General features: G+C 59.6%; 1 protein-coding gene across 5 annotated transcripts in view; it reads left to right on the forward strand.

Moving 5' to 3' along the window:
• The window catches only part of CXXC5 (CXXC finger protein 5), a 33,717-nt gene extending 12,128 nt beyond the window's left edge, over positions 1 to 21,589 (forward strand). For 4 of the 5 annotated variants that reach the window (XM_058279663.2, XM_058279678.2, XM_004477831.4 and 1 more), the window contains exons 2-3: positions 18,002 to 19,056; positions 20,535 to 21,589. In XM_058279663.2, coding sequence (XP_058135646.1) covers positions 18,163 to 19,056; positions 20,535 to 20,579 — 939 coding nt within the window. In that variant the 5' untranslated portion in view covers positions 18,002 to 18,162 and the 3' untranslated portion in view covers positions 20,580 to 21,589. Of the gene's footprint in view, positions 1 to 14,033; positions 14,442 to 18,001; positions 19,057 to 20,534 lie in introns of those variants that run through there. The other variant, XM_058279669.2, reaches the window with a different exon arrangement.
• The last annotated feature ends 2,407 nt before the right edge of the window (positions 21,590 to 23,996 follow it).

Raw genomic sequence — 23,996 nt, forward strand, 5'->3', positions numbered from 1 at the left:
TGCAGGGTCAGGGGGCCCCTGGGAGCAGCTGTTTGGGGGGGGGGCACAGGCAAAGGCTTTGAGCTGCATTTAGTCTGGACAGAAATATCTGCACCCCCACCCCCACCCACTGGCTGGGAGGCCAAGCTGCAGGCTTGTCCCCTGAGGGGCAGCTTGCCTGGGCCTGGCGGCCGGCGGGACAGGCAAGATGACCCGATAGGCTTTTCCCAGCTCAGGTTTCGATGAAACAGGAACCGGAGCTGGAGCTGCAGCCTGGGCCGTGGGGGCCAGGGCAGCCAGAGCCTGGGGGGCCAGGGCTGCCTCCCCCTCTCCCTCCTCCCCACGCAGCCTCCCCTTCTCAGAGGCCCGGGGGAAGGAGCAGGTTATTTATCAAGCCAGCCTCCCTGCCGCGGCTGCCCGCCTCCCCCCCACCTCCTTGCACTGGCGGCCGCGAGCCCAGCCGAGCAGGGTGAGCTGGGCGGGCGGCAGGATTAGCTCAGGAGACGTGAGTCACCCCATCCCCAGCAGCCCCACGAGGCCCTGCGGCCTGGCAGGCAGAGCGCACACTCACGCACCCCACACACCGCACACCCAGGGGCACACACTTAGAACAGACACGGTCGCTCACATGGCATGCAGCTGACACACGCACATGGCCGGCTCAGTTGCATACACCGTGCACACACAGCTCCGACGTGGCCGCTCGGGAAGCATGCGCGCTCTTACCCTGACAGCCCACCCAGCCCAGCCTCTGACCCACACCCACCCTGGATGTACACAGGCGAATGGACATGCACTGTTACGCACGGCATACACCCGGGGAGGACCCCACGCTCTGCTTCATCCTGTCATAGGCCAGGCTGTCATCCTCAGGCCACAGTTCATGCCCAGATGATGCCAGAGTCGGCCAGTAGCGCTGACAACACAGCCTGGTGCACACGCTTGCTCTCGCACACTTGCACACTCTGACATGGTTAGGCTCACACAAAGGAGGCCGTAAGCCTCGGCCATGAAGAGTCAGCCAGTGGGCATTGGATTTGGGGCCATTTTCCCCTGCCCTCGGGCTGGGTTGGCCCCGCCTACAGGAGGAAAGCCAGGTATGGGGCTTGGAAGCATTAGACCTAGCTGCTCTCAGCGAGCTGGAGCTGTGGCTGGGGCAGTGGTGGGTTGGGAGTAGAGGGGTGAGGGAGGCAGAGAAGCTGGGAAGAGGAAAGGATGGAGAAGGAGCACCATGGAAAATCCATTTTCCGGGAGCTCCACGTGACCAGCTGCTCCCCCCACTCAGGGCATAGGTGCCAGAGACCCTCTTGATTGGGTGGGCTGTGCCGTAGGACCCTGCCTGCCCACCCTTCCTGCTCACCTTGGCACCCTCTTTTCTGTGTTTCCCTGGTTCCCAAGGCCCCTGTTATCCTACCCCCTCCCCTTTGTTACCAGCACACTGAGACTTAGAATTTGGCCTTAGCCCCTGGTTCTTAGTCTGTTGGACCGCAGAATGGATACAGAGATGGCCTGAGTACAGAGGGTTTTGGGTTGGAAGGGCACCCTCAGGAGACCTCTAGGTTTTGCTGCCCTTTGGGGCTGGGGCCTGCCCTCCTTGAACTGAGCAGAGCTTGGGGCACGTCCGTTTTTCAGGTGAGATAATTGAGTGTGGTGGGGATGCCTTAACCCTGATCATGAAGAACTTCAGACAGTTACCTCTAAAACATATTACAGATCATTCTGTGCCCACAGAGTTGAAACAGCCTAGCTGGGGTCAAGGGCAGGTAGCTGTGAAGACAGGTTCCCACCTCCTGGCCACACAGGACTGTTTCCTAAAGGGAAAGCCTAGACAGTGTCAAGGAGGCAAGAGGAGGGTCTAAGTATCTCAAGGAAAACAAGCCAGCAGTGGCAGACAGGAGGCCTGGGTGTCCCCTGACCCCGTGGACTGTAGAATTGGACAGGCTGGTGTAATCATGCACCAGTCTGCCAACCTCTCTGACCTCACTTTTGCTACCTGTAAAATAGGTATGAGTCTCATCTCTGTCTTAAAGAGGCAGGACCTGAGGTAGATGATGGCATGGGTCTCGCCAGTCTAACTGTGCCACACCTGGCTCTCCAGATAAGTCCAACCCTGCCCCACCTGTCTGCTCCACGAAAGCTGGCATTCTTCTGGGAGTAGGACCTTCACAACAAGGGCTCCTGAGTTAGAATGTCTTGGAGTTAGTCTTCTCTGGGGCTATTCTCAGATGAGAACATGAAGAGGTTGAGCTGGGACCTGGGGCTTGGGAATGGAAATGAGTTGGAACCAGGGTCCTTGGGTGGCTATTCTGAGTGCCTCACAGCCTGGGAGGAAGCAGAGTTCCCAGGCTTTCTCTGTTCCCCACCCCTGGCATTCACACAGCAAGGCCATAACAAATTAGACTCAGACTTTCACGTGGCAAGACGGGGCCTTTGTGGGGGTGGTGAGGGACATCACACACCTATGTGGCAGGGTCATCAGGAGACTGCAGGAGAGCAAAGTAGTGCTGACAGAGCTGGCAGGGCTGGGGGATAAGGAGGTGGGAAGAAGGAATGGCAGGAAATAGAGGCGGGCTCTTCCCGTGGCCAGAGGAGGGGGTGTGAGCCTGGCCAGCTGGGTGCTGCCCTCCTAGCCTTTGCCCTCCTACCTATGCTCATCTCCCCACGGTCCCGCAGATTAGAGGGTAGGAGAGATACTTTCCATTCGATGCTGAGGAAACTGAGGCATGAGGGGTTGGCTTAGAGCTCATAGGCAGAACTGGAGCCACAACCGAGGCCTCCCAACCTTCGGTCTGAGCTGTCCTTGACACTCGCTCTTATGCTGACTGATGACGACAGTAAAAATAACACAGCTATCATTTATTGAGCCTCTCCTGGGTGCTGGCCATCAGTGAGAGTTTCACATATGTCCTCTCCTGGGCCGGGACGGAGGAGGAGCCTCTGCCGTATGCATTTCACAAATGAGGGCTGAGCTCAGCAAGGTTGAGTGCCTTGCCTGATGCTTCCTAGGCTTGAGGCTGCAGAGCTGGGATAGGACCCCTGACTCCAAAGCCCACTTGGCCCCTTTCGTGGCTTGAGCATGACGCATCATGTTCCCAGTTGGGCCAGCCATTCTCTTCCCAGCCCCACAGCTGTCCCAGGGCCCTCTGCCATCTCAGGGCACTCCCCAGGTATGGACCTAAGGGTCCTGGGACTCCTGACTCTTTAGACCTGGGGAGACTGAGCTCATTGACCTTGGCTTCTACAGGGTAAACAATTCACTGCAAGTGGGATGGGGGTATCAGGGGCTGCTCTGAGAAGCTAATAGATGCCCCTTGGGGCTGTGGGAGTCTCTCTGCAGACAAGTTCTGGAAAAGAAGACTCAATTGCTAGGTTTGTGAGAGCTGCTTAGGACCTAGCTGGGGTGCCCGCCTCCCCCCCCCCCCCCACCCTTCCTGAGGCTCCTCTCCCATCTCTGAGGAGTTCTGCAGGGAATGGCTGAGAAAGTACCCCTGGGCTGAAGCTGTCGCCCTCTTCCGTACTGCACATCCCCCGCCCCCGTCAGTGTACCAGCTAGCCAGAGAGTACCAGGCAAGGCATGGCCCTGGTGCAGACAGAGGGGCAGGATCTCTGGGTTTGGGGCCCTGCACTGTGTGCTGCTCACGTCCCCTTTCTGGTCTCAGTTTCTTTCTTCATCTGTGAAATGGCCGTGGGAATCTGTCCTGTGTGTTCTGAGGCAGACAGGAGATTCATTCCCCACAGACAGACAGACCCACGTGCCCTGGGACTGGTGTTCCCAGGTCCCCCAGGCCCTGGGCTCCTGCAGCCCCCATGTCAGTGCAGGGTTGAGGGGGAGCGGTGCGGGCTCTAGAACTGAACTGACCTGGATTTGAAAATCTCCCCTTTACCGTTCACAGCTTGGGCGACCTTGACCAGTCACTGCCCCACTCTGCTTTGAGCCTCAGTGTCCTCATCTGTGAAATGGGAGCACCAGGTGCCTACCTCCTTGGCCTGCTGTGAGGACGAAACAGGGTGGTGTGGGCAGAGCACGGAGCGCAGACAATAGATGATGGTGACCATGGAGCCCCCGCCCCCACCACCCATCCTCCTGGTTGCCTTCCCCCGCAGCCTTGGCCTCGGGGATTCTGGGAAGGAGACGGTGCCAGTCTGCTGGCTCAGCCGGCTCGGCCACTGACCTTCAGAGCACCCAGGCTGTCAAGGCCGACTGCCTGCCGGGCGGGCTGGCAGGGGGAGCGCCAGCCAGCTCTTCGCCTGACGCTGCCCGCCCCTGCTCCCACTCTCCTCTCCCTCTCTGCGCCTGTGTGTGAGCTAATTAATCTCAGCCCCTTTGGGAAATTAGAACGCCGCAGTGGCGGCCTCCTCAGCCTCATGGTGTCTGTGCTGCTACCAGGCCATGCCAAGACCCACTGTGGTTTTGGGGCACCAGGGTGGAGGCTGGGGGACAGCAGGATGAGCTGGGTGGTCCCTGGGTCTCCCTGAGCCTTCTCCCTCCTGGCTGGGGATTCTGGTTTCTCAGCCCCCTCCCTTTCTAGACTGCATCCACAAGGATGCTAGAAAAATGCCCTGCCACGGTGAAACTGAGCCCCCAGCAGCCCCTCTGACCTAGTCCCAGGGCTGCTGCAGTCACCCCTCGGGGCTCCTCAGCCCACATGCCATCTCATTGTGGGGTCCTCTTGCCTGTCCAGATCGAGCTGATGGAGACAGATGTAATTATGGAATTTTGCTTGGGAAATTAATTTGAAAAAGTTAATTAATTGGTGATTCCGGAGGTGGCAGGCTCCACGCCTGGCCGGTCCCGCTGACGTCAGTGCTGACCTGCCTGAGATGTGCAGCCTCACGGGCAGGCTGGAGAGGGGGCCCCATAACCCGGCCAGGGCCTCCCTGGGACAGGCAGATGGGACAAAGGGCAGACCAGTGTCCTGGCGCAGAGCAGGCACCTGGGAAGGGTTCATTGACTGGCCCTGCAGAGGGTCACCTAAGGATCCTGAGAACTTAGCCACTTGTTTGAATGTCCCAGAAGCCGTTGTCAAGCATCTGCCATACACATAAGCTGCTGTTTTGTCTAGTTCTTTCAAACCCCTTTTCTCAAGGGAAACCTTAAAGCTAATCCCAAAGTGCCCAGGAACATTGGATGAAGGTGCAGATGAAGCAGCCGAGGCTAAGGGTGTATGACTTGCTCCGGTTGTTCAGCTGCCCTTGAGGAGCCTGGGGTAGAGGGTATGTAGAGCCCAGGCTTCTTTCCAACGGATTAATGTCCCAGCTGGTAGAATCCCACTCTTCACCCCCTCCCAAGGGTGGGCAACAAGGGCCCGGAGAACATGGCCTCCCCCTCCATCCTGTCACCTTGCACCACTGTCTCCTTTCCCTGGACATTCTGGTGACCTGTATGTGCATGTAGTTCCCCCCTTCCCGCCCAATCCTTTGGAAGGCTAAGTTGGGGCTGAGGCAGGAGGCCCTGTGCCCCAGGGCTCCTGACCAAAGGCCTCAGCTAGACCAATTTCTAGAGTATGAAGGATCACTGGCTCTGTTCAGTCTTTGTCTGGAGAGGAGGGTCAGGGCTGGTACAAGAAGTGACCAGGCCTGGAACAGGTCAGGGATACTGACCCAGAGGAGTCCAGTGAGGTGGGGAAGATGGGCTCTCAGGAGGGTCAAACCTGGGTTCCACCATGCTGTGTGGCCTTGGGTAAGGGACTTACCCAAGAGGCCACCTCTCTAAGCTTCATTTTCCTCATCAGGGAAATAGGGATGATCATATATGTTACTCAAAGGGCTTGGAGAGGCGCATGAGTTACAACCACTTGAAGTGCCTGGACTGAGCCTCAGGCTCTTTTTTTCCTGTTGGAGGCAGGCTGGGTGGGAGAGTAGGGCCCCAACAACTGGGACTGTGCTGATGCAAGGGTTTTGGGGGGGTACCCGGTACGTGCAGTTGGAACAAAGGAGCTGGAGGGCTTAAGAGGAAGTGATGTTTGTGAGTAAACAACTAGTAGTTCTGAGTCCCGTGACACCCCTGGATTTGCTCGGTGCTTTCCCTCACGTCTAGGATTTCCCCAGCACCAGGTAGTCTTTGGAGTTAATTTTGTGGACCTCATCCCCCATTTGTTCAGAATGAAAATGTCATGGGCAGGCCGAGCTGGGCACTCTGCATCCCACATTGCTCTGAGTTCTGGGTTTCTTCGGGTTGGTGCAGGGAGGTCCCCAGTGTTGGGTTTAGGTGTGCCACTCCCTATGCATCGTCTGTGTGAGTGAGGTTTGGAGTCGAAGAATGGGAGGCTTTGTCAGAGGAGAGAAGTTTCCTCTGCCCTCCTCATCTCCCCTAAGAAACCTCTTCTGGTATTCCCTCCCAGTTTGTTGGCCTTGGCTAAGTGCTCAGGGTTCTTCATGCAAACTGTTAAACCTTCTTGTACATGTCTGTTCATCTCCCTTTAGACTGGTAGCTCCCTGAGGGTGGAGTGCAAGAGCATCTGCTCTGTGGACCCCAGTGCCCAGCTCAGGGTTAGCACTGGAGGCAGGGGAGGGGGGTGCTTCATAGGACTGTTTTACAGATGGGCCAGTTAAGGCCCAATGGGGACATCGCTCAGCCAAGGTCACACAAGCCAGCTGTGGGGGTAGAGCCAGCCCAGCCCCGTCATCTTGGATAGGGGACTGCTGTGCCTCAGGCCCAAGAGGTAGGAAAGAAGCAGGGCAAAGGGGAGCCAGGGTAAAGGGGTCCCTCTTGCCAGGTTGATGGGCGATTTGCTGCCCTCTGGAGTCTCCTCCAGGCCTCGGGACCTAACAGAAGCCATTCCCAGACTTCCCTGGGCCTGGCAGGCAGTGCTGCTGGTCCAGCCTTGCGCCCGGGACTCCTGAGAGCTTGGTGGGTGAAGGGGTCTGGCATCAGACAGAGGGTCAGAGGGCAGGCCTTACCCCCACTGAGCCTCAGCTGCTTCATTGGTTAAAAGGGGTTCCTGGTACCTGTCTCTGTAGTGCCCGGAGGGATAGGGGTGAAAGGAGATAATGCATGTTGTTCTTAGCTCCATGCCTAAAACTAAGACCAAGTGTTGACCTTCATTATTATTATTACCGACAGTGTTATTTTATCATTACATTATTATTCACGCTCCCAGGGCCCCAGCAGCTGCAATGGCTCTGGGCCTGTATGCGGAGAGCTATGGTCTGCAGAGGAGGCATCACCGCCCCTAATTAGTCAATGCTCCAAGGAGAGGGCTGGGGGTTCTTATTTTCACCAGAGGCGCCCACCTGCCCAAGGTTTTCTCCTGCCCCTCACAGCCACCAGGCTGGGGCTGCAGCCCCCTCCTCACCTCAGGTATGGGGTCTGGCTCCAGGCAGAAGTCTCCCCAAATTTCCCCTGCCACTCCCTCCGCCTTCCAGACCTCTGGGGCCATGAATCATTTATGAGGCAAAAATGAAACCAATTAAGGACAAACTTTGAAAGCCTCTAATTGCTGCGCCTGGTGGCACCAAGGAATGAGGGGAGGCAGGCCTGCTGGGTGCCCAATCTCCTTGGTCCAGGCCTTCCCAGGCCGCCGTCCCGCCGCGTCTCAGGGCGCCCGGGCCTCCCAGCTCCCCGCCGCCTCCAGGTCCGGCCGCGGACGTGCCCGCGCGGCTCCGGCGGCTGCGTCTGCCGCTGCCGGCGCCGCCCGGGTCCCAGGCCGCCTAATTAGGCCCGGCCCCTCCTCCCCGCTGCCCGCTCTGGCCCGAGGTGATGGCGGCTGTTCTGACGTCCGAGGCCTGTGCCCCAGAGCTGGCTGCGTTTCTCCGGGTGGGAGCCAGCTCTGCTCGCCGGGCTTAACCCAGACGTGCCCAGAATGCCCTGTCCCCAACCTGGAAAGCTGGGGCGCCACACCCCCCACAGTGCCCTATCCGTTTGAGTGGACTCTCAGGCACTGGGGTATGAGGCTTGGATGATGAGTCTGATGGAGCGAGGTCTTAACCCACAGGAGAGTAAAAGGGCCTGGGGAGATAGATGATAGATGAGGGAGAGAAACTGGGAAGGGGGGTTCTTGAGGGGTCTTGCTGAGCTCCTGAGGTGTTGCATGGCTGCAGCAGGATCCAGTTGTCTCAGCTTTGCCACAAGCCTTAAGCAGCTTTCTTAGCCTCGGTTTCCTCATTTGTAAAATCCTAGGGCCAGCCAGTTTTCGCCTCGATCTGAGGTTTGGGGAGCAGGGCTTTGTGTGCCCCCCGCTTCCCTCTGTTGGAGTTGCCGAGGGGTGAAGGTCAGGGTCTGCGGTCTGGACCCTGCGGGGCCTGCCACGCTGCCACGAGCCCTGGGCACCAGTGGCCAGCCTGCTCGCTGTGCTGAGGGCCAGGCGGGCCCTGGGCACGCAGGCACGTTGTTTGCTGAAACCGAATTTCCGTGCTTGTGTTTTTCCATAATTATATTAGCAGGTGGGATTTTTCCTCAGGGAAGCGGTGGGAGGGGGAGCGCCATGGCAGTGTCCCCGCCCGCTCTGAGCGTGAGCTCACACTCGGCTCTGCCCGCCCGCCTGCCGTAATGATTTTTTAATTATGCAGCCAGTGCTCGGAATTGCTAATCCGCCTCCAGCCCAGCATCCCCTCCTGCAGCTCACACCCCAGCCCCTCGCTGATGTCCCCAGAGTGGTGGTGCCCAGCACTGCACCCGGCACGGAGTGGCCAGGCGCAGCCACCACGGCGGGAGAGAAGGCAGGCTGGGGTGCAGGGGCGGCTCTCCTCCATCTGCAAGGGAGGACTCAGTGGGGGCCGGAGCCCTGTAGGTCTTTGTCCCCCCACCCGCCCCCGGCCTCAGCATGGCTGGCACCCACCAGGACAGCTGTGGCTCTTGAAGGGGGAGGCGGAGGAGGAATGATCGGTGCCCCCACCCAGTGATGTATCACACTCATTTCAGGGGCACCAGCCGCCTCTCCAGCCTCGTATGACCCCAAGGACACACGCACACAAATACAATCTTTGTCTCCGTCACACCCACGCTCACACTTTGTTTCCCTTCCCCACACGTATGCAGCCTCGCAGCTCTGTCAGCACAATGGCACACTGTACTTTTCGCACACGTCCCCACACCTGAGGGATGGGCACACTCGGTAGACACTGTGGCTGCCCCCCGTGCCCTGCCCCACCCCCTTGCCTCTGGACACTCCTGCCCCCACCCCCAACTGGGAGGTGCCCTGAGGTCTCCCTGTTTGGCCTGGTGGGGTGCTGCCCGTGGCTGGGGCCCGCCCGGGCCTGCATCGACCCCAGCCTGGGGGAGGTGGGGGCTGCTCTGCAGCACAGCGTCGGCAGCTCCTCTCCAGGCGGCTCCTCTCCAGGCGCCCAGCTGTGGCATCTGTCAAGGTCAGATAGCGACTCCGGAACCAGCCGGCTCGGCCCCATGGCCCCTCTCGCCTCATTATTTTTGTGTTCCGGGGCTGCGGCGACACCTCCCTCCCTCCTCAGCCTCCCGCCTCCTGCCTGCCTCCCCCATGCCTCTGCAGGGAGGGCCTGCGGTCTGGGGGCTTTTGTTTTCCAGTTTTTTCCACGCTCAGGCCAGGCAGGCAGGCAGGCAGACGCTGGCCAGAGCTGTTAGGCCTTGAACGGCCGAAGAGGCAGGTCCCTCCCTCACGGCTGGGCTTGGGGCAGGGTCTTGGCCAGCGGAACCATGGGTTGGTTTCTCGGGGGGACAGACTGAACCTGGGCGAGCCCAGCCCCGACCACAGCCCCAGTGCACCTGTGGGCAGCTTCCTGTTTCCAAAGGGGCCCCGACACCTGGCGCCAGTTCCTGTCTGCTGCACCCTCCTCATCCCAGGCAGGCCCCAGACTCACATCCCACAACCCCTCAGAAGCCCTGACACAACTCTGCACACACACACTAGTGTTCACGCAGCAAGTCTGGGTCACACAGGCCAGATGAACCACATACACACAACCACTGCGTAAACCACTGTATTCGTCCAGACACGCACACTTGGGCATCTGCAAATACTCACAGATGTAGATAGCACACACCTCCTCTTGTGCACACAGGGCCGTCACAGCCACAGACCTCCACCTCCTCTTGTATATAAGCCCCGCGTTTCCATCCAGGCTCAGACCCACAGGGATGGCATCTGAGACAGTGCCCACTCACCTGGGCACACCCACAGCCCACCAGGCATACACAGTTGTCTGACATACCTCCCAGGCCTGACGTGTGACGTACACAGATAGACCTGTTTGTGTGCTCATCACAGTGCACACTCAGACCTGCAAGCTCACTCCCTCGTGCTCAGAGTTCCTTGAGTAGTTACACCACCCCGAGGGCTTTTTGTCCCCTGAAATGCCGAGTATCAGGCTTGAGGCCTTCCCTTCCATTGTGTGTCCATGGAGCCCCAGAGAGTGGGGAATGGCAGTGTGACAGCCTGCCCTGCCCTCCGGGCCAGCCGCATGTGCACCACCCTGGGCCCAGGAGCATGGGGGCGGCTTCCAGGTAGGTCACAGTGGGCTTGGCAGCTAGCTGCTGCAAGGCAGGCTCGGGGGCTGGCCTTTCAGGCTCTGTCTCTTAGTCCTTCTTTCCACCTCCAGCCCCTGATTAGGGAGTTGGGGATGGATCGTGGGCAGACTCCAGGGCCCACAGGGTCTCTGGGGCAGCCCTGGCTATCCACTCACTTCCTCCTCCAGCTGTGGACTGCTGTGGCCGCCCCAAGAGGGGGAGGTAGCTGGAGGCGCAGCGGAGGCTGGGCCCCCACCCCCCAGGAAACTCAAAACCCTGGGCCAGCCGCGGGTGGTGGGTTGGGGCAGGCACAAAGAGGGCCTCTGTGTGGCCTGGCTGGGCTGCCCACAGGATTCTGGGGGAGGAGGCAGGAGCCGGTTTCCGTCCCGTTGTGCTTCCTGCGGAGGCCGCCGGAATGCCCGGAGCTCTGGCCCAGCCTGGTCCGTCCGGCCCACCCGCAGCCCCTTCCCCTGTCTTTTCCTGGGCCTTCGGTTATAGCTGCAGACTTCTTGGCAGCAGCGCCCCAAGGTGTTTTGCCTGGGGCTTGAGACCATTCCCCAGGACTCACAGGAAACCTAGGGGGTTCCCCAGCCTGAGAACCAGCCTGGACCCCCTTGTCTAGCTAAAGCTCTTCCCTCCCCCCGCCCATGAGCCCATGTTGGAGAGCCAGACCCAGAGTCCTAGAGCCCTGTGCTCTGCCACTTATCAACCTTGTGACCTTAGACAGGTAACTTCACCTTCCTGAGCCTCTGTGGTCTTGTCTGCAAAATGGGGGTGATAGATAGAGGGCTGTGGTGAGGACCCGGTGAGGACATGTATGTGAAGTGCTTAGTGCAATGCCTGGCAGAGTGCATGCTCATTAGTAGGACTGCTATTATGGGGTAGGAGTTGGGGGGTGCTGGGTACTCCTCACTCCCCAAAAGCCTCATCACCTGGGCTCAAGTCAACCTGTTGCCTGGCTGAAGCCCTTCTCTGCAGACCCCCTTTTCCCTGCCTGCACATCGTAGGCTGCTCCAGGCCCTCTAAAGGCCCTCTTGGGTTTTAGGGTATGGTAGGAGGTCTCTATCTGGAGTCTTTCTTCTGTATCTCTCCACACACACCCCCATAGGGCCCTCGGGGTCATGACTCCTGCCATTGGGAGTGAGAAATGAGAATCATTCTCTTCCATTTTAGAGATGGGAAACTGAGGCTCAGAGGTGGTCGGAAGTCAGGGAGGGACAGGGTAGAACCCCAAGCCTAGACCTTAGGGCTCCAGTCCCTGGTCGGTACCCTACACACACACACACCCTACACACACATACACACACCCCACACACACACACGCACCCTACACACACACATGCACACCCTACACACACATGCACACCCTACACATACTCACGCACCCTACACACACACACATACACACACCCTACACACACACACCCTACACACACAAATACGCCCTACACCCTACACATACGCACCCTACACACACCCTACACACACGCGCGCACCCTACACACACGCACCCTACACATACTCATGCACCCTACACACATACACACCCCTACACACACATGCACCCTACACACACGCGCGCACCCTACACACACGCACACACATTCTCTCTCTCTCTCTCTCTTTCTCTCTCTCTCTCCAGTTAATTGGCTAGTGTATTTCCGAACCGACTTCTCTGGCTCACACTATATCGAGGACCACATATCGAGGTCCTAGGTAGGTATGTGGGCTCTGATCCCAGGGTGGTTTCAGCTCAGACATCTCCAATTTGGGACACATTTAGTCTCCAGATCCAGGGAAACCCAAGTGGAGAGGGCATCAGTTTCTCTGTCCATCACATTTATTATCAAATTGCCAACTCTAAATGGGGCAATGCTTGTCCTTCCGTCAGGGTGGATGGGAGGGTTAAATGAGATGGAGCATGGCCCATGCCTGGCACATAAGGCCCCATATGTGTTCGCTGTTATCATCATGGTCCTGTGCTTCAGGTAGGGGGATGGCCGAGACACCGTGTGCTAAGGTCACACGGCCAGGGAGGGCCCCCCTGACACTGTGGTTCTGCCAGGGAAGGACCCTGGTCTGAGAGTGAGTCTGCTAAGGCAGGCCATGTCCCTTTCAGAGGTGTCCCAGGTGGTTCATTTCACTCGCGAGGGCCCCAGATTGGGACATACTTCCTGCCTGGGGCCTCAGTGTTCCTGTCTGTGAAATGGGCTGATCCCTTTCCCCAGCTGTGTTTGGGAGCCCTAGGGGGAGAACAGAGCCCCATGGATCCCTGGGGCTTCCTCAAAGCCTTGGGTCTTAGCAGCATGCGTCAGTCCTCAGTCAAGGGGGTAGTACCTGCCCCTGGGAGAAGGGCTGTAGGAAGGGGGCGCCTGGGGTCAGGGAAATACAGTTGTGTCCTTCAGGGTCAGTCTTGAAGACATGTTCCACCCCAGGCCACCGGCTGGGTCCTGGTAGTAGTCACGTGTGTCCATCTGTAGCAAGGCACGTGCCCTTGCTTGCCCTGACCAGGCTGCGTTTGTCACTGCCTCTGATTGTCGCTGCCTCTGAGACCGTGCGCCTGCGTGCGCCTCGCCGGGCTTGTGGGGCTTTTTCCCTCTGGAAACTCCCCAGGCTGAATCATGGAAATCGGAGACGGAAACTCCCCCCCCCCCCATCTGTTGCTCAGCCCACTTGGGCCACCACGGCCTGTGGTCTGCCCTCCCCGCTGCTGCTGGCCTGGCCGCCGTCGGTCTGGCTGTCCACCTCACCTTCCTTGGAGGTTGGGGCCGAGGTGGGTGGAGGTATGTGAGGGGGGCAGCTGGCTGTCTGGAGCACGTGGGGAAGGGTCCTCACTCAGGGCATGCGCTGGTGGCTCTGCGGGGCCTGTCCCTGGTCCTGAGGGCCCCGCCTAAATGTGGACCCTCCTCCGGAGGCCTTCCCAAGGCCAGCCAAGGAGTGCAGGGCGCTGGCTGGTCAGCTCTGTTCTCGGTCGTGATGCTGGTCGCATAGCTGTCAATTTACTAAAAATCATTGAGTTGTATGCTTAAAAATGGGTGCATTTGATAGCATGTAAATTATGTATCATCGAAGCTGCTGAAAAAAACTCCCGCTCTTGACTTCAAAGCCCTGCCTGGTTGGGACCATGCCAGCCTCATTCCCACACCTCGCACCAGCGTCCCCATTTCTTACGATGCACTCTTTCCAGCTGGGGCTTCCTACCCCCTCTGGGGCCCTCTCCTTGTCCTTAGCTCTCACCTCTGCCCCGCCTTCTTCCAGGTGGGCCCCCGATGCCCCACGCAGCACCACTTCCAGCTCTCGGTTCACGTAGGCCCCCAGCCCAGCTCCAGGGCACTCCTCGAGGGCAGTGCCGGGGTCCATGTCCTCTGCGGTATCCCCAACCGTGCAGGGCCTGGGACTGCTACCAGGGCGGGCGGTGGGAGGGCTGCGTACAGCCAAGCCGCTGGCTGCGGGCCCCTGTGTGCGTGTCTTCCTGCAGACAGCACCGTGCCCTCCCACGGTGCCCCCCAAGGCATCTGGCCCTGCTGGGGGTGAATCGGGGCAGCTCTCCTGAGAGCGGGGGTGGGAGACGGCACTGCCACCACCTCTGGTGACCTCATTGCCAGCTGGCATTATGATGTCACCAGCCCGGCATTCTGGGTTCCTGCCTAGGCATCTCCAAACCCCCCAGGGGTGAACACCCCCTGGGGGTCTGGGACAGCTCGCCACTCCTCACACACTATGGAGAGGTGACAGGCACGACGGTAACAGCGCCAGGGGTGGGGGCAGTCTCCAGGGTAGCTTGGGTCATCTTGCCCTGGGACACTCTGCCACTGGCCCCAGTGGAACAAAGGAGACCACAGAGCAGGGTGACTAACACTTGGACTCTGGGTTCAAATCCTGTCCCTGCTAGGACAGTTGTTCGACCCTGGGCTGATGGCTTGAACCTCTCGGAGCCTGTTTCCTCACCTCTGAAACTGGTTATTAGTTCTCATCTCCCTGAGCTCTGGGGAGGAGTCCATGAGAAAGGACATGTAAAGCATAAGTGCACAGGACCTGGGACACAGTAAGTGCTCAATAAATGCTCTAGGATTAGGTAGCTAGTTAAGGGAGCTTGAATGTCGCCTTTGGTGGTTGCCTGGTGGGGGGGCGGGGAGAACCCCTCACTGTGAGGAGGGCGCCCCGACTTTGACTCTCTCTTCCCAGCTCAGCCAATGAGCTTGAGACCACAGTGAGGCTTTGGGCCCTGAGGCCAAGCAGCCATTGCCCCCACCCCCGAGCTCCTCCCCACCCACCTCACCCTCTTCTCCAGTGGACCCGGCCACCTGCCATCTCTTGTCCCCCGACCCTGAATCCTCGACCCCCTCCTCAGGCTCAGAATCGGGGCCAGGGGCCCTGGGTCCTGGCTCTCTCAGCCCCCATTGCCGGGTCCCTGTTCCCCGTGGCACACTCTGTCCTCTGGCCTTGACCCTTTGTTCCCTTCTCCCGGGTCCCCTTTTCTCTGACCTGCCCCTCGAGTTCTCTGTCTCACAGTCCCCACCACCTGTCTTTGTTCTGCCTCATGTCCCCCTCTGTCCCCCAGATCTCCATGACTGGTTCCCCCCCCCCCAGGCTCTGTCCCCGCCCGTCAGCCCCTGGTCCCAGCTCCCGGCCGGCCCGGCTCCTGCATGGACAAAGGGGTCCTTTGTGGGCTGACCGCGGCTGGCGGGGCGGCGGGGCGCTGGCTCCGCATTGCTGATGAAACGGAGCCCTTTGTTGTCCCTCCTCAGGCGCAGTATTTCTTTTTGGGGGCTGGATGCGTTCCTGGCAGGGGCGATGATGGATGCGCCCGCCGCCGCCCGCCTGCCCGCCAGCTTTCCCTCCCGCTCATTCCCGCTCCGCTTCAACGCAGCCCCAGCTCCTCCCTTGCTGCCTGGGCACTGCCAGGCCCTGCTTGGTCTGGGAGGGGTTTGCTGTATGGCCTGCAGTGGGAAGTGGGGGCCTGGGAGGACGTCTGTGTCCTCCCCTTCCATGAGTAGGACAAACAGGCCCTGCGATCAGGGGTCCACTGGGACCAGGGCATCAGCTTTTCCCAGGACCTAGAAAAAATGAGCCAGATACAGTGACAGATATTGGACAAGCTAGGGGAGAAGGTTTAGGGGACTAGATGTAGGTGTCTACCCACTCCAGGATTTGAGGACAGAGGTAGTCCCCCTTACACCACCTCCCCTCCTTCATTTTCTGTGCCTGACAAACCACAATATTTTGCTTGCAGCACCTGTTCGGTGACATATCGTGTCTTCTGGTCCCGAGCTCAGCATGTCCCAGGACCTGAGGGTGGGGGGAGTGTGGTCTCTGAGGCAGCATAGAAAAGTGGAGGATTGAAAAGATTCAAAGAGAAGGCCAGAGATAAACAGAACATGAAGTTCAGTCTCCACCAAGAGAGACTCGGGATGAAGACAAAAGCAGAGCGCCTCAGCGAGCGCGCCAGCCCTGGACGCCTGGCCGTGTCGGAGGGAGCTGACTTCTAAGTGACCTGCCCGCCCCGGGTGCAGAGGCAGATCCTGGAGCTGGGAGGAGGGGGAGCAAGCAGAGTCAGAGCAGCGTTAATGCAGCTATCGATTTCTGCCACCAGGCAGCAGGCCGCTGAGGCGGGGGACACACACGGGGGCTGGGGCTCGGGCTGCTCCCCTCCCCACCTCGCCAACCCACAGGCCTCCGCCTTGTCCTGTCTTCTCCCCTCACCCTGGATATGGGGCTGCCAGGTCGGGTAGTTGAGCTTGGATGGGCAGCAGTGGATAAATTGACTTGGGGGAGTGGGGAGGTGTCTCTGGCCTGATCTCACTGGCCCTGGTTACTGACCCCTAGCCAGGGTCCCTGAAGCCTGGACAGGGAGGGGCCCAGGAGTGGGCCCAGGCTAGGTCCTGGGGAGACGGGACAGAGCGCAGCCATCCTCGGGCACACATGACCCTCTTCTCTTAGAACAACTCTGACCTCTTGCTGCCACCAGCTCAGCCAGGACGCCCTGCTGGTTCTGTCCTGGTGACATCTCCCGCTCACCCCACTCTACCTGCCCACCCATCCACCCTTGCTGGGACGGCACCCAAGTGGGGCAGTGCCTGCTGCTGAGGGGCCGGGGGTGTCTGGCTCTCCGCCGATGCCTGCCATTCTTCCCTGCCTGGAGATGGGAGCTTTCCGCTTTCCCACGCTCCCTCCTCTCGGTGACCACCCCTTAGCAGTCCTGGGGCAGGGACCTTGCTCGCTCAGGGCCTCAGTTTCCCCTCTGTAAATGCAGAGGGTTGGACTAGATGGTATCCTGGTCAGGCTGAGTCCTGTGACTAGGGGGTGGAGGGGTTGCCTGGGGACAAAGATCCAGTGTGTGCCACCCTCAAGCCCAGCCAGATGTGCACCTCCCCCTTGGGCCACCAGCTGCTCTGAGGCTGGGCCCTGTCCCCCCACCCCTCTCCTGGGAGATGCTGCAGTTCAGGAGGCAGTCGGAGAAGGGGCACTAGAGAGCCAGGGCTGAGGAGAAGCTGCCACCCTGCTCCATCTGGACCAGTTCCTCCAAAGCGCCTGGCCGAGGAGGCTGCCCCTCACAGCCTTAGCCCTGGGGCCTGGGTTGACCAGGCCCTGTCCTGGAAGACAGGATGGAGTTTGCAAGGGACAACCTCCAGGAAGGACAGGCTTCCTTCCCTGGAGGGCCACAGCTCCTTTCAGTCCCCGCCCAGCCCCCGCCAGAGACCCCTCCTGCCCACTCAGTAGGCTCTCCACCCAGACCTCAGCCTGCAGGCTTATGAGGCCCCTGTCCCCTCCCCAACGTGAGAGCCAGGCCAGAGCACAGCAATGAGCCCCGAGTACAGACAAAAGGGGGACCCGAGCTCATGCCATCGTTCGGGAGCTGAGGAAGTGTGTGCACAACTCCCTCAGCTCCCATGTCCTCCCACTCCTGCAAGGCAGGTCTGTCCTGTGGGCCATGCTGCCTGCCCTTTGTGGGAGGATAGATGCTCCTCGAAATAAGGAGCCTGTATTCTTTTAGAAAACTGGATTAAACAAAGTCAAACAGGTCCTTTTACCCTGCAGGACTTGCCAGAGCCTTGAAATAACTGATAGGTGTTAGGAATCTCCCTGTGGAAATCCAGCGTCAGCTTCCTGGACTTGGGGATCTGTACCTTAAAGCACTTCAGAAGGCTGTTCTGACTCTTACCTTTAGATGGGTGAAGGGAAGGTTAGGCAGTGGAAGGTAACTGCCCTCTAAACTCCAGGGTTAATGAACATCTCTGCCCCTCGCCTTCCTCCAGGACTGCCCGTCCTCATCAGGCCTTCCCAGCCCGTAGCAGGGCAGGTAGGACTGGAGAGAGCCGGGCCGGGCCCCCACCAGGCCATTTGGTGGCTGTGTGTCCGTGGACTAGACAAGTCTCCTAAACCTGGTGTTCGTCATCTGCTAGCCACCACTTCACAGTGCCCTTATGAGGCTTAAATGAGATAGTACAAATTCAAAATGCTTAGCCAGTGTGGGCCTGGCTCTTAGCAACTCGGGTAGCCAGGCTTGTGGCTGGTGTAATGGCGTTGCCGGTGGTGGTGGTGGCGGCAGGGATGATGACAGAGGAGAAGGTGTCCACCTCACCCTGTGTCCTCTTGTCCCGACAGAGTGAAGACACTTCCCCGCGGGCTGCTGACCATGTGCCCGCCCTGAGCTGCAAGGCCCACCAGGTGTCCTCGATTTGGGCAGCAGGGCCAAGTGCTCACTAGTCTGCAGACCACCGGCGGTTGGCAGGCTCCCCTGGCGGGGTCCGGGCCCCGGCCCCACCATGTCGAGCCTCGGCAGTGGTCCCCAGGATGCCGGCGGCAGCGGCAGCAGCAATGGCAGCGGCGGCAGCGGCCCGAAGGCGGGGACGGCAGACAAGAGCGCGGCGGCGGCTGTACCAGCCTCTGTGCCGGATGACGCCCCCCCGCCTGAGCGCCGCAACAAGAGCGGCATCATCAGCGAACCCCTCAACAAGAGCCTGCGCCGCTCCCGCCCGCTCTCCCACTACTCCTCCTTCGCTGGCAGTGGTGGTGGCAGCATGATGGGTGGAGAGGCTGCCGACAAGGCTGCGGCAGCCGCGGCCGCTGCCTCCCTCTTGGCCAACGGGCACGACCTGGCAGCGGCCATGGCGGCGGACAAAAGCAACCCTACCTCAAAGCACAAAAGTGGTGCTGTGGCCGGTCTGCTGAGCAAGGCAGAGCGGGCCACGGAGCTGGCAGCCGAGGGACAGCTAACGCTGCAGCAGTTCGCGCAGTCCACGGAGATGCTGAAGCGCGTGGTGCAGGAGCACCTGCCGCTCATGAGCGAGGCGGGCGCTGGCCTGCCCGACATGGAGGCCGTGGCGGGGGCCGAAGCCCTCAATGGCCAGTCCGACTTCCCCTACCTGGGCGCCTTCCCCATCAACCCAGGCCTCTTCATCATGACCCCGGCAGGCGTGTTCCTGGCCGAGAGCGCGCTGCACATGGCCGGCCTGGCCGAGTACCCCATGCAGGGAGAGCTGGCCTCCGCCATCAGCTCGGGCAAGAAGAAGCGGAAACGCTGCGGCATGTGTGCGCCCTGCCGGCGGCGCATCAACTGCGAGCAGTGCAGCAGTTGTAGGAACCGAAAGACTGGCCATCAGATTTGCAAATTCAGAAAATGTGAGGAACTCAAAAAGAAGCCTTCCGCTGCTTTGGAGGTAACGACGCCTTAGAGGGAGGTGTGTGGGCGCTTGCGTAGGTCCGGCCATCCGAACTGACCCCGCCCCCCGCCCCCAGCCCCACCTTTCCTACCAGAGTGTCTGAGGGGTGTCCACCCAGCCAGTGCCTGCGGTCTGGGGTTCTGGGCCAGCCTCCAAGACACCGGTTCACGACCCCTAAAGTCAGAGCCACATCTAGAGATCACATCAGATTGTAGTTTGCAAGGCAAGCCTAAAAATCCCATGCAAGGGCCTAGCATTCCCAGCCAGGTCCCGGGATTCTGATCTCCCTCCTAGAATTCCGGGACAGGTATTGAGATTCACATACAGGTCCTAAGTTTCTGATTCTCAGATGTCCTAAAGCTTCCAGTCTGGAGCTCTGCCCTGACCCCTTTGAGGGTCTGCCCCATGGACCCTTCACTTGACCTCCCAGCACCAGGCCTGGTCCTAATACCCCCCATGAAAGGAGCACCTGCGGAGCTGGCTGCTGGGCTCTGAGGCCTGGAAGAATCCTGGGTCTGGACACTCAGTTAATAGATTTGGGGTACCTTGGGGCTCCAGAGTACAGTCTAGCTGCATAGCTAATGGCCAGGGGTTCTGTGGCCCTGGGGTTTGGGGGGTGACCATGAGCCTGGGCTGTAGGCAAAGCCTGTCCACAGTAGAACCGGCTTAGAGAAGCCAGAGGGGTTAGTTACCATGCTGCTTTCTCGCCACCACTGTGGCAGGCAGCCTAGCTGGGGCACCAGGCCTGAGTGCAAAAGCGTCTTTTCAGCCCACTGTGCCTGCCCTTGCCCTGGCCCTTCTATAACTAAGCTTGATACAAATGTCCAGAATGGTTGGAAAACAGCAATGGTATCCCAGCGTGGCCTTCTGGCCACTCTCCCATGCCCACCTCAAACCCTCGCAAGCCCTGACTTCAAACGTGTGCTCTCCCGCCCAGAGAGCACGCCCGTGTGCCCACAAAGGCGCCGATGCCCGTCCAGTGTAGACACACACGCACGCACACCCCTGCCCAGTGCACATACTTCTGTTACAGAAAAGGCCCCTTGGTAAGTGCGCCAAGTATCCCCCCTACACACACAAGCTCATTACACACAGCACACTGTAGCACAGTACAAGGCACACATCCGTGTGCACGTGCGATACACACGTTTACACGTTCATTCGACAGAAACGTGCACACAGCCCCCAGCTGCACCACGGCTACCTGGCGCCTGTTTCCTCTGGGCCAGGGGCAGGGGTCGTCCGGTCTGGAAGGAGAGTTCCAGGCACAGTGACTCAGGAGACCTCCTGCGGCCCAGCGGGTCACGGCTCCTTCTCTGGCCTGGCCGGGATGGGCAGGAACCTCCACGGGTGGCTGCGTTTACTGTGTGCCCATCCCTCCACCACGAGGCCATCCACGGGGGAACATCTTTGCACCGGGCCCCCCCGGACCCTGACGGAACTCTCTCCTTGTTTTTGTCTCCCGCCCCCGCCAGAAGGTGATGCTTCCGACGGGAGCCGCCTTCCGGTGGTTTCAGTGACGGTGGCGGGAACCCAAAGCTGCCCTCTCCGTGCAATGTCACTGCTCGCGTGGTCTCCAGCAAGGGATTCGGGCGAAGACAAACGGATGCACCCGTCTTTAGAACCAAAAATATTCTCTCACAGATTTCATTCCTGTTTTTATATATATATTTTTTGTTGTCGTTTAACATCTCCACGTCCCTAGTATAAAAAGAAAAAGAAAAGAAAAAAATTTTACTGCTTTTTCAGAAGAACAGCAGCAACAAAAAAAAAAAAAAAGAGGTAAAGACAAAATCTATAAAGTACCGAGACTTCCTGGGCAAAGAATGGACAATCAGTTTCCTTCCTGTGTCGATGTCGATGTTGTCTGTGCAGGAGATGCAGTTTTTGTGTAGAGAATGTAAATTTTCTGTAACCTTTTGAAATCTAGTTACTAATAAGCACTACTGTAATTTAGCACAGTTTAACTCCACCCTCATTTAAAACTTCCTTTGATTCTTTCCGACCATGAAATAGTGCATAGTTTGCCTGGAGAATCCACTCAAGTTTATAAAGAGAATGTCGATGGCGCCGCGTAGAAGCCCCTCTGTACCCAGCCATGCGTGCAGAGCTGCCGGCGAGGAGCTGGCGGGGAGGGAGCACCCCACCCCATCCTGGAGCCCAGGCCAGTTGTGCTGTACTCACAGTCCCCAGAATGGGATCCCGCACCCCAACAGTGATGATGATTTTGGAAAAATGAAAGCTCTGGTTGCTTATCCATTGAGATCTGGGGAGCCCATGTCTCGATATTTCCGATCCTGGCTACTTCCCTTAGAGAAAATAAGTCCTTCTTTTCTGGCCTTGCTGGTGGTGACAGAAGAAAGGGCTTCTTTGCGTGCCCCCCTGCCGGTGGGCATGGGTGCCCGGGGGGCTCCCTGCAGCCCAGGCCCTCTGCCCATGGCCGGCTTCCTGCTGATGAACATGCTGTTTGTATTGTTTTAGGAAACCAGGCTGTTTTGTGAATAAAACGAATGCATGTTTGTGTCACGAAGCACCACTGACTGCTTGCTCTCCGATTTGGGGGGGCTGGTTTGGGGGCTCTTGCTGGGCAGCGGTTGTCCGGGACTGCTTTGCAGAGGAAGATGAGGGCCCAGGGACAGTTAGAAAGGAGGGGGCGTCTCTTGGAGAGGAGAGGCCTTCAGGACCCAGGCGCGGGCGCGGGAGCAGCCAGCCTGGCATGCGGGATGGAAAAGCCTTCAACCTGGTGGCTGATGCTGGAGCGCCTCATCCGCCTGACTGCGCCTCAGAACCCGGCCCCCTGGACATCTTCACTTGCCTGGGTCCACTTCTTCACCTTAATTTACCACGTCTTGATCAGTGCAGAGCAGCTGCTGTATTGGGGGTGGGATCCGAGCTACCCGCCCAGTTCTCATTTCTCTCTCCTTACATGGAAGGGAGCGGGTGCTGCCCCCAACAACCAGGGAGCAGTTTCGGCCCAGGTGCGTGGGGACCTGGCCGTGCCCAGCGCACGCACACACCCTAAGAGGGCTGCTGGGCTGGGGTCGTGGGTGCCCCTGGCTTTGGCTCTTGCCTGACTGTCCCCGCCCCCAGAGAGCTGTCTAAGACCTCGGAGGCCAGCGCCTGGGGAAGTCACAGCCACATGCCCTAGGCCAGGCAGCAGGAACAGCAGGAGGTACAGTGTGCCCCCTCCCTCCCTCCTGCAGCGGCCAGCTGGAGCGGGAGGCCCACCTCTACGCAATGGGACAGGGTGGCTCCCTACCTAGCCGTGCCGAGCTTCTGGATGTGGTTGGGGCCTGCCTTCAGGTGGGTGCGAGGACCTTGGGGCCCTAGTGGGGCGGGGGATGGGGTGTCCCTGCCATAGTTCCTGGGGGAAGAAAGCAGCCACGTCGGGGTGGAGGCACTGACCCACAACCCCTTCCCGGTAGTCACAAGCTCTTTTTGAGCACCAGGGGCTCGGCAGCCAGGCCTGGCGCAGCGGGGGCGGTGGGAGGCGGCTTTCACCTTCATCTCTGCCTGGGAAAAATTCCCTTTCATGTGGCTGCCTGTGATCTCTCCAGGCAGCTCTGCTGGGTGGGTGGGGGTGTGGGGGGAGGGACATCCAGCGGGTGGAAGGAGGTGTTAGAGTGGGGGCACCCGTGCCCCCAGCTTAAGGCAAAAGGCCCAACCTCCGGGAGACACAGGATTCCGGGGAGGGGTGGTGGAGGGGTAGCTGGCCGGCAGGGGGCGCCCAGGCAGGAAGCCCTGCCTGCCCCCGCCGGGCTGCTGGCAGCGCCAAGGCCGCAGATGGCCTCGGCCGGCCCTCTTTGGCTCGCCTACAGGTGTGGGGTGGACGGCTCGAGTGCCAGCCTCGAGGGGGGAGTGCCGTGACTCAGCCGGCCTGTACCTGTTAGTGTGCCAACCCGCAGCGCGGCCAGGGCTCCTGGGCCCACCCCCGAGACACCCAGGGCTTGAAGCCCCTTCCAGCTTCAGCCTCCTGGGCTGTGCTCTGGAGCAGCAACAGCCTGCCCTTCTCCCTGCCCCTCTCTTTGGGGAGCCCCAGGCACCGATGGGGATAGCTTGGAGGCCTGGACATCTGTCGAGGCCTCTGTGGCCTCATCTGGGAAATGGGGACAAAATAGTCTGTTCCCCATAAAGTTGCCTGTGGATGGAGTGACGTCACTCCAGGGAAGGGCCTGGCTCATAGTAAGTGCTCAGCCAATGGCAGCTGGTATTGCTATTTTAGGACTATTCTCACCCAGATCTCACCAAGATGTCCCCCACCTCCCGCCTGGGTGTGGGTCCGAGCTGCCCAGCCCCCCTCCTCTCCAGAGGCTTCCTGCCCCCCCAATCCCCCTCCACCCCAGCCCCAGCCCTGCCTGCCTGCATTTCTGTATGCCTCATCACCTGTGCACCTCTGTCCTGTGTCTCTCTGCGTCTCTGACTCTTCTGTCACTCTACCTTCCATCTGGATCTCGCACCCCCATCTTTCTGTGGCTAGCTCACCCCTGCTTCTCGCCGCTCCGGAAGAGAAGTGCTTAGAGGTGGGCTCTCCCTAATGGGATTGTATGCCCAGTTTCTCTCCCTGCTGGGGCTCCCTCTGCTCCCCTCTGCTGCAGCTCTGAGCCTCACCTGGTGACCCGGGAGCCTTCACCCCAGGCATCTTGACCCCGCACCGGGGTGATCTGCTCCAAGGGAGGCAGGTCAGGGGAGTTCAAGACGCTGGCGGTGCACACTGGCTAGGGACAAGCCCAGCCTCCGTGCAGGTCCTGAGTGGGCCGGTGTGTGTGTGTGCACGCATGTGTGTGTACTCGTGCCCACACACGTGCAAGAGAGGGAGATGCTTCAAGGCCCTGACCACCGTGAGGCCTTGTGCAGCAATACGACTGTGTATGACACACAACGTGACCTGAAGCGAGGCTGGGACAGTGTGTGGGAGACTGCCATGAGACCCCATGTGG

Source organism: Dasypus novemcinctus, chromosome 2 (assembly GCF_030445035.2).
Source record: "Dasypus novemcinctus isolate mDasNov1 chromosome 2, mDasNov1.1.hap2, whole genome shotgun sequence".
Taxonomy (NCBI): Eukaryota; Metazoa; Chordata; class Mammalia; order Cingulata; family Dasypodidae; genus Dasypus; species Dasypus novemcinctus.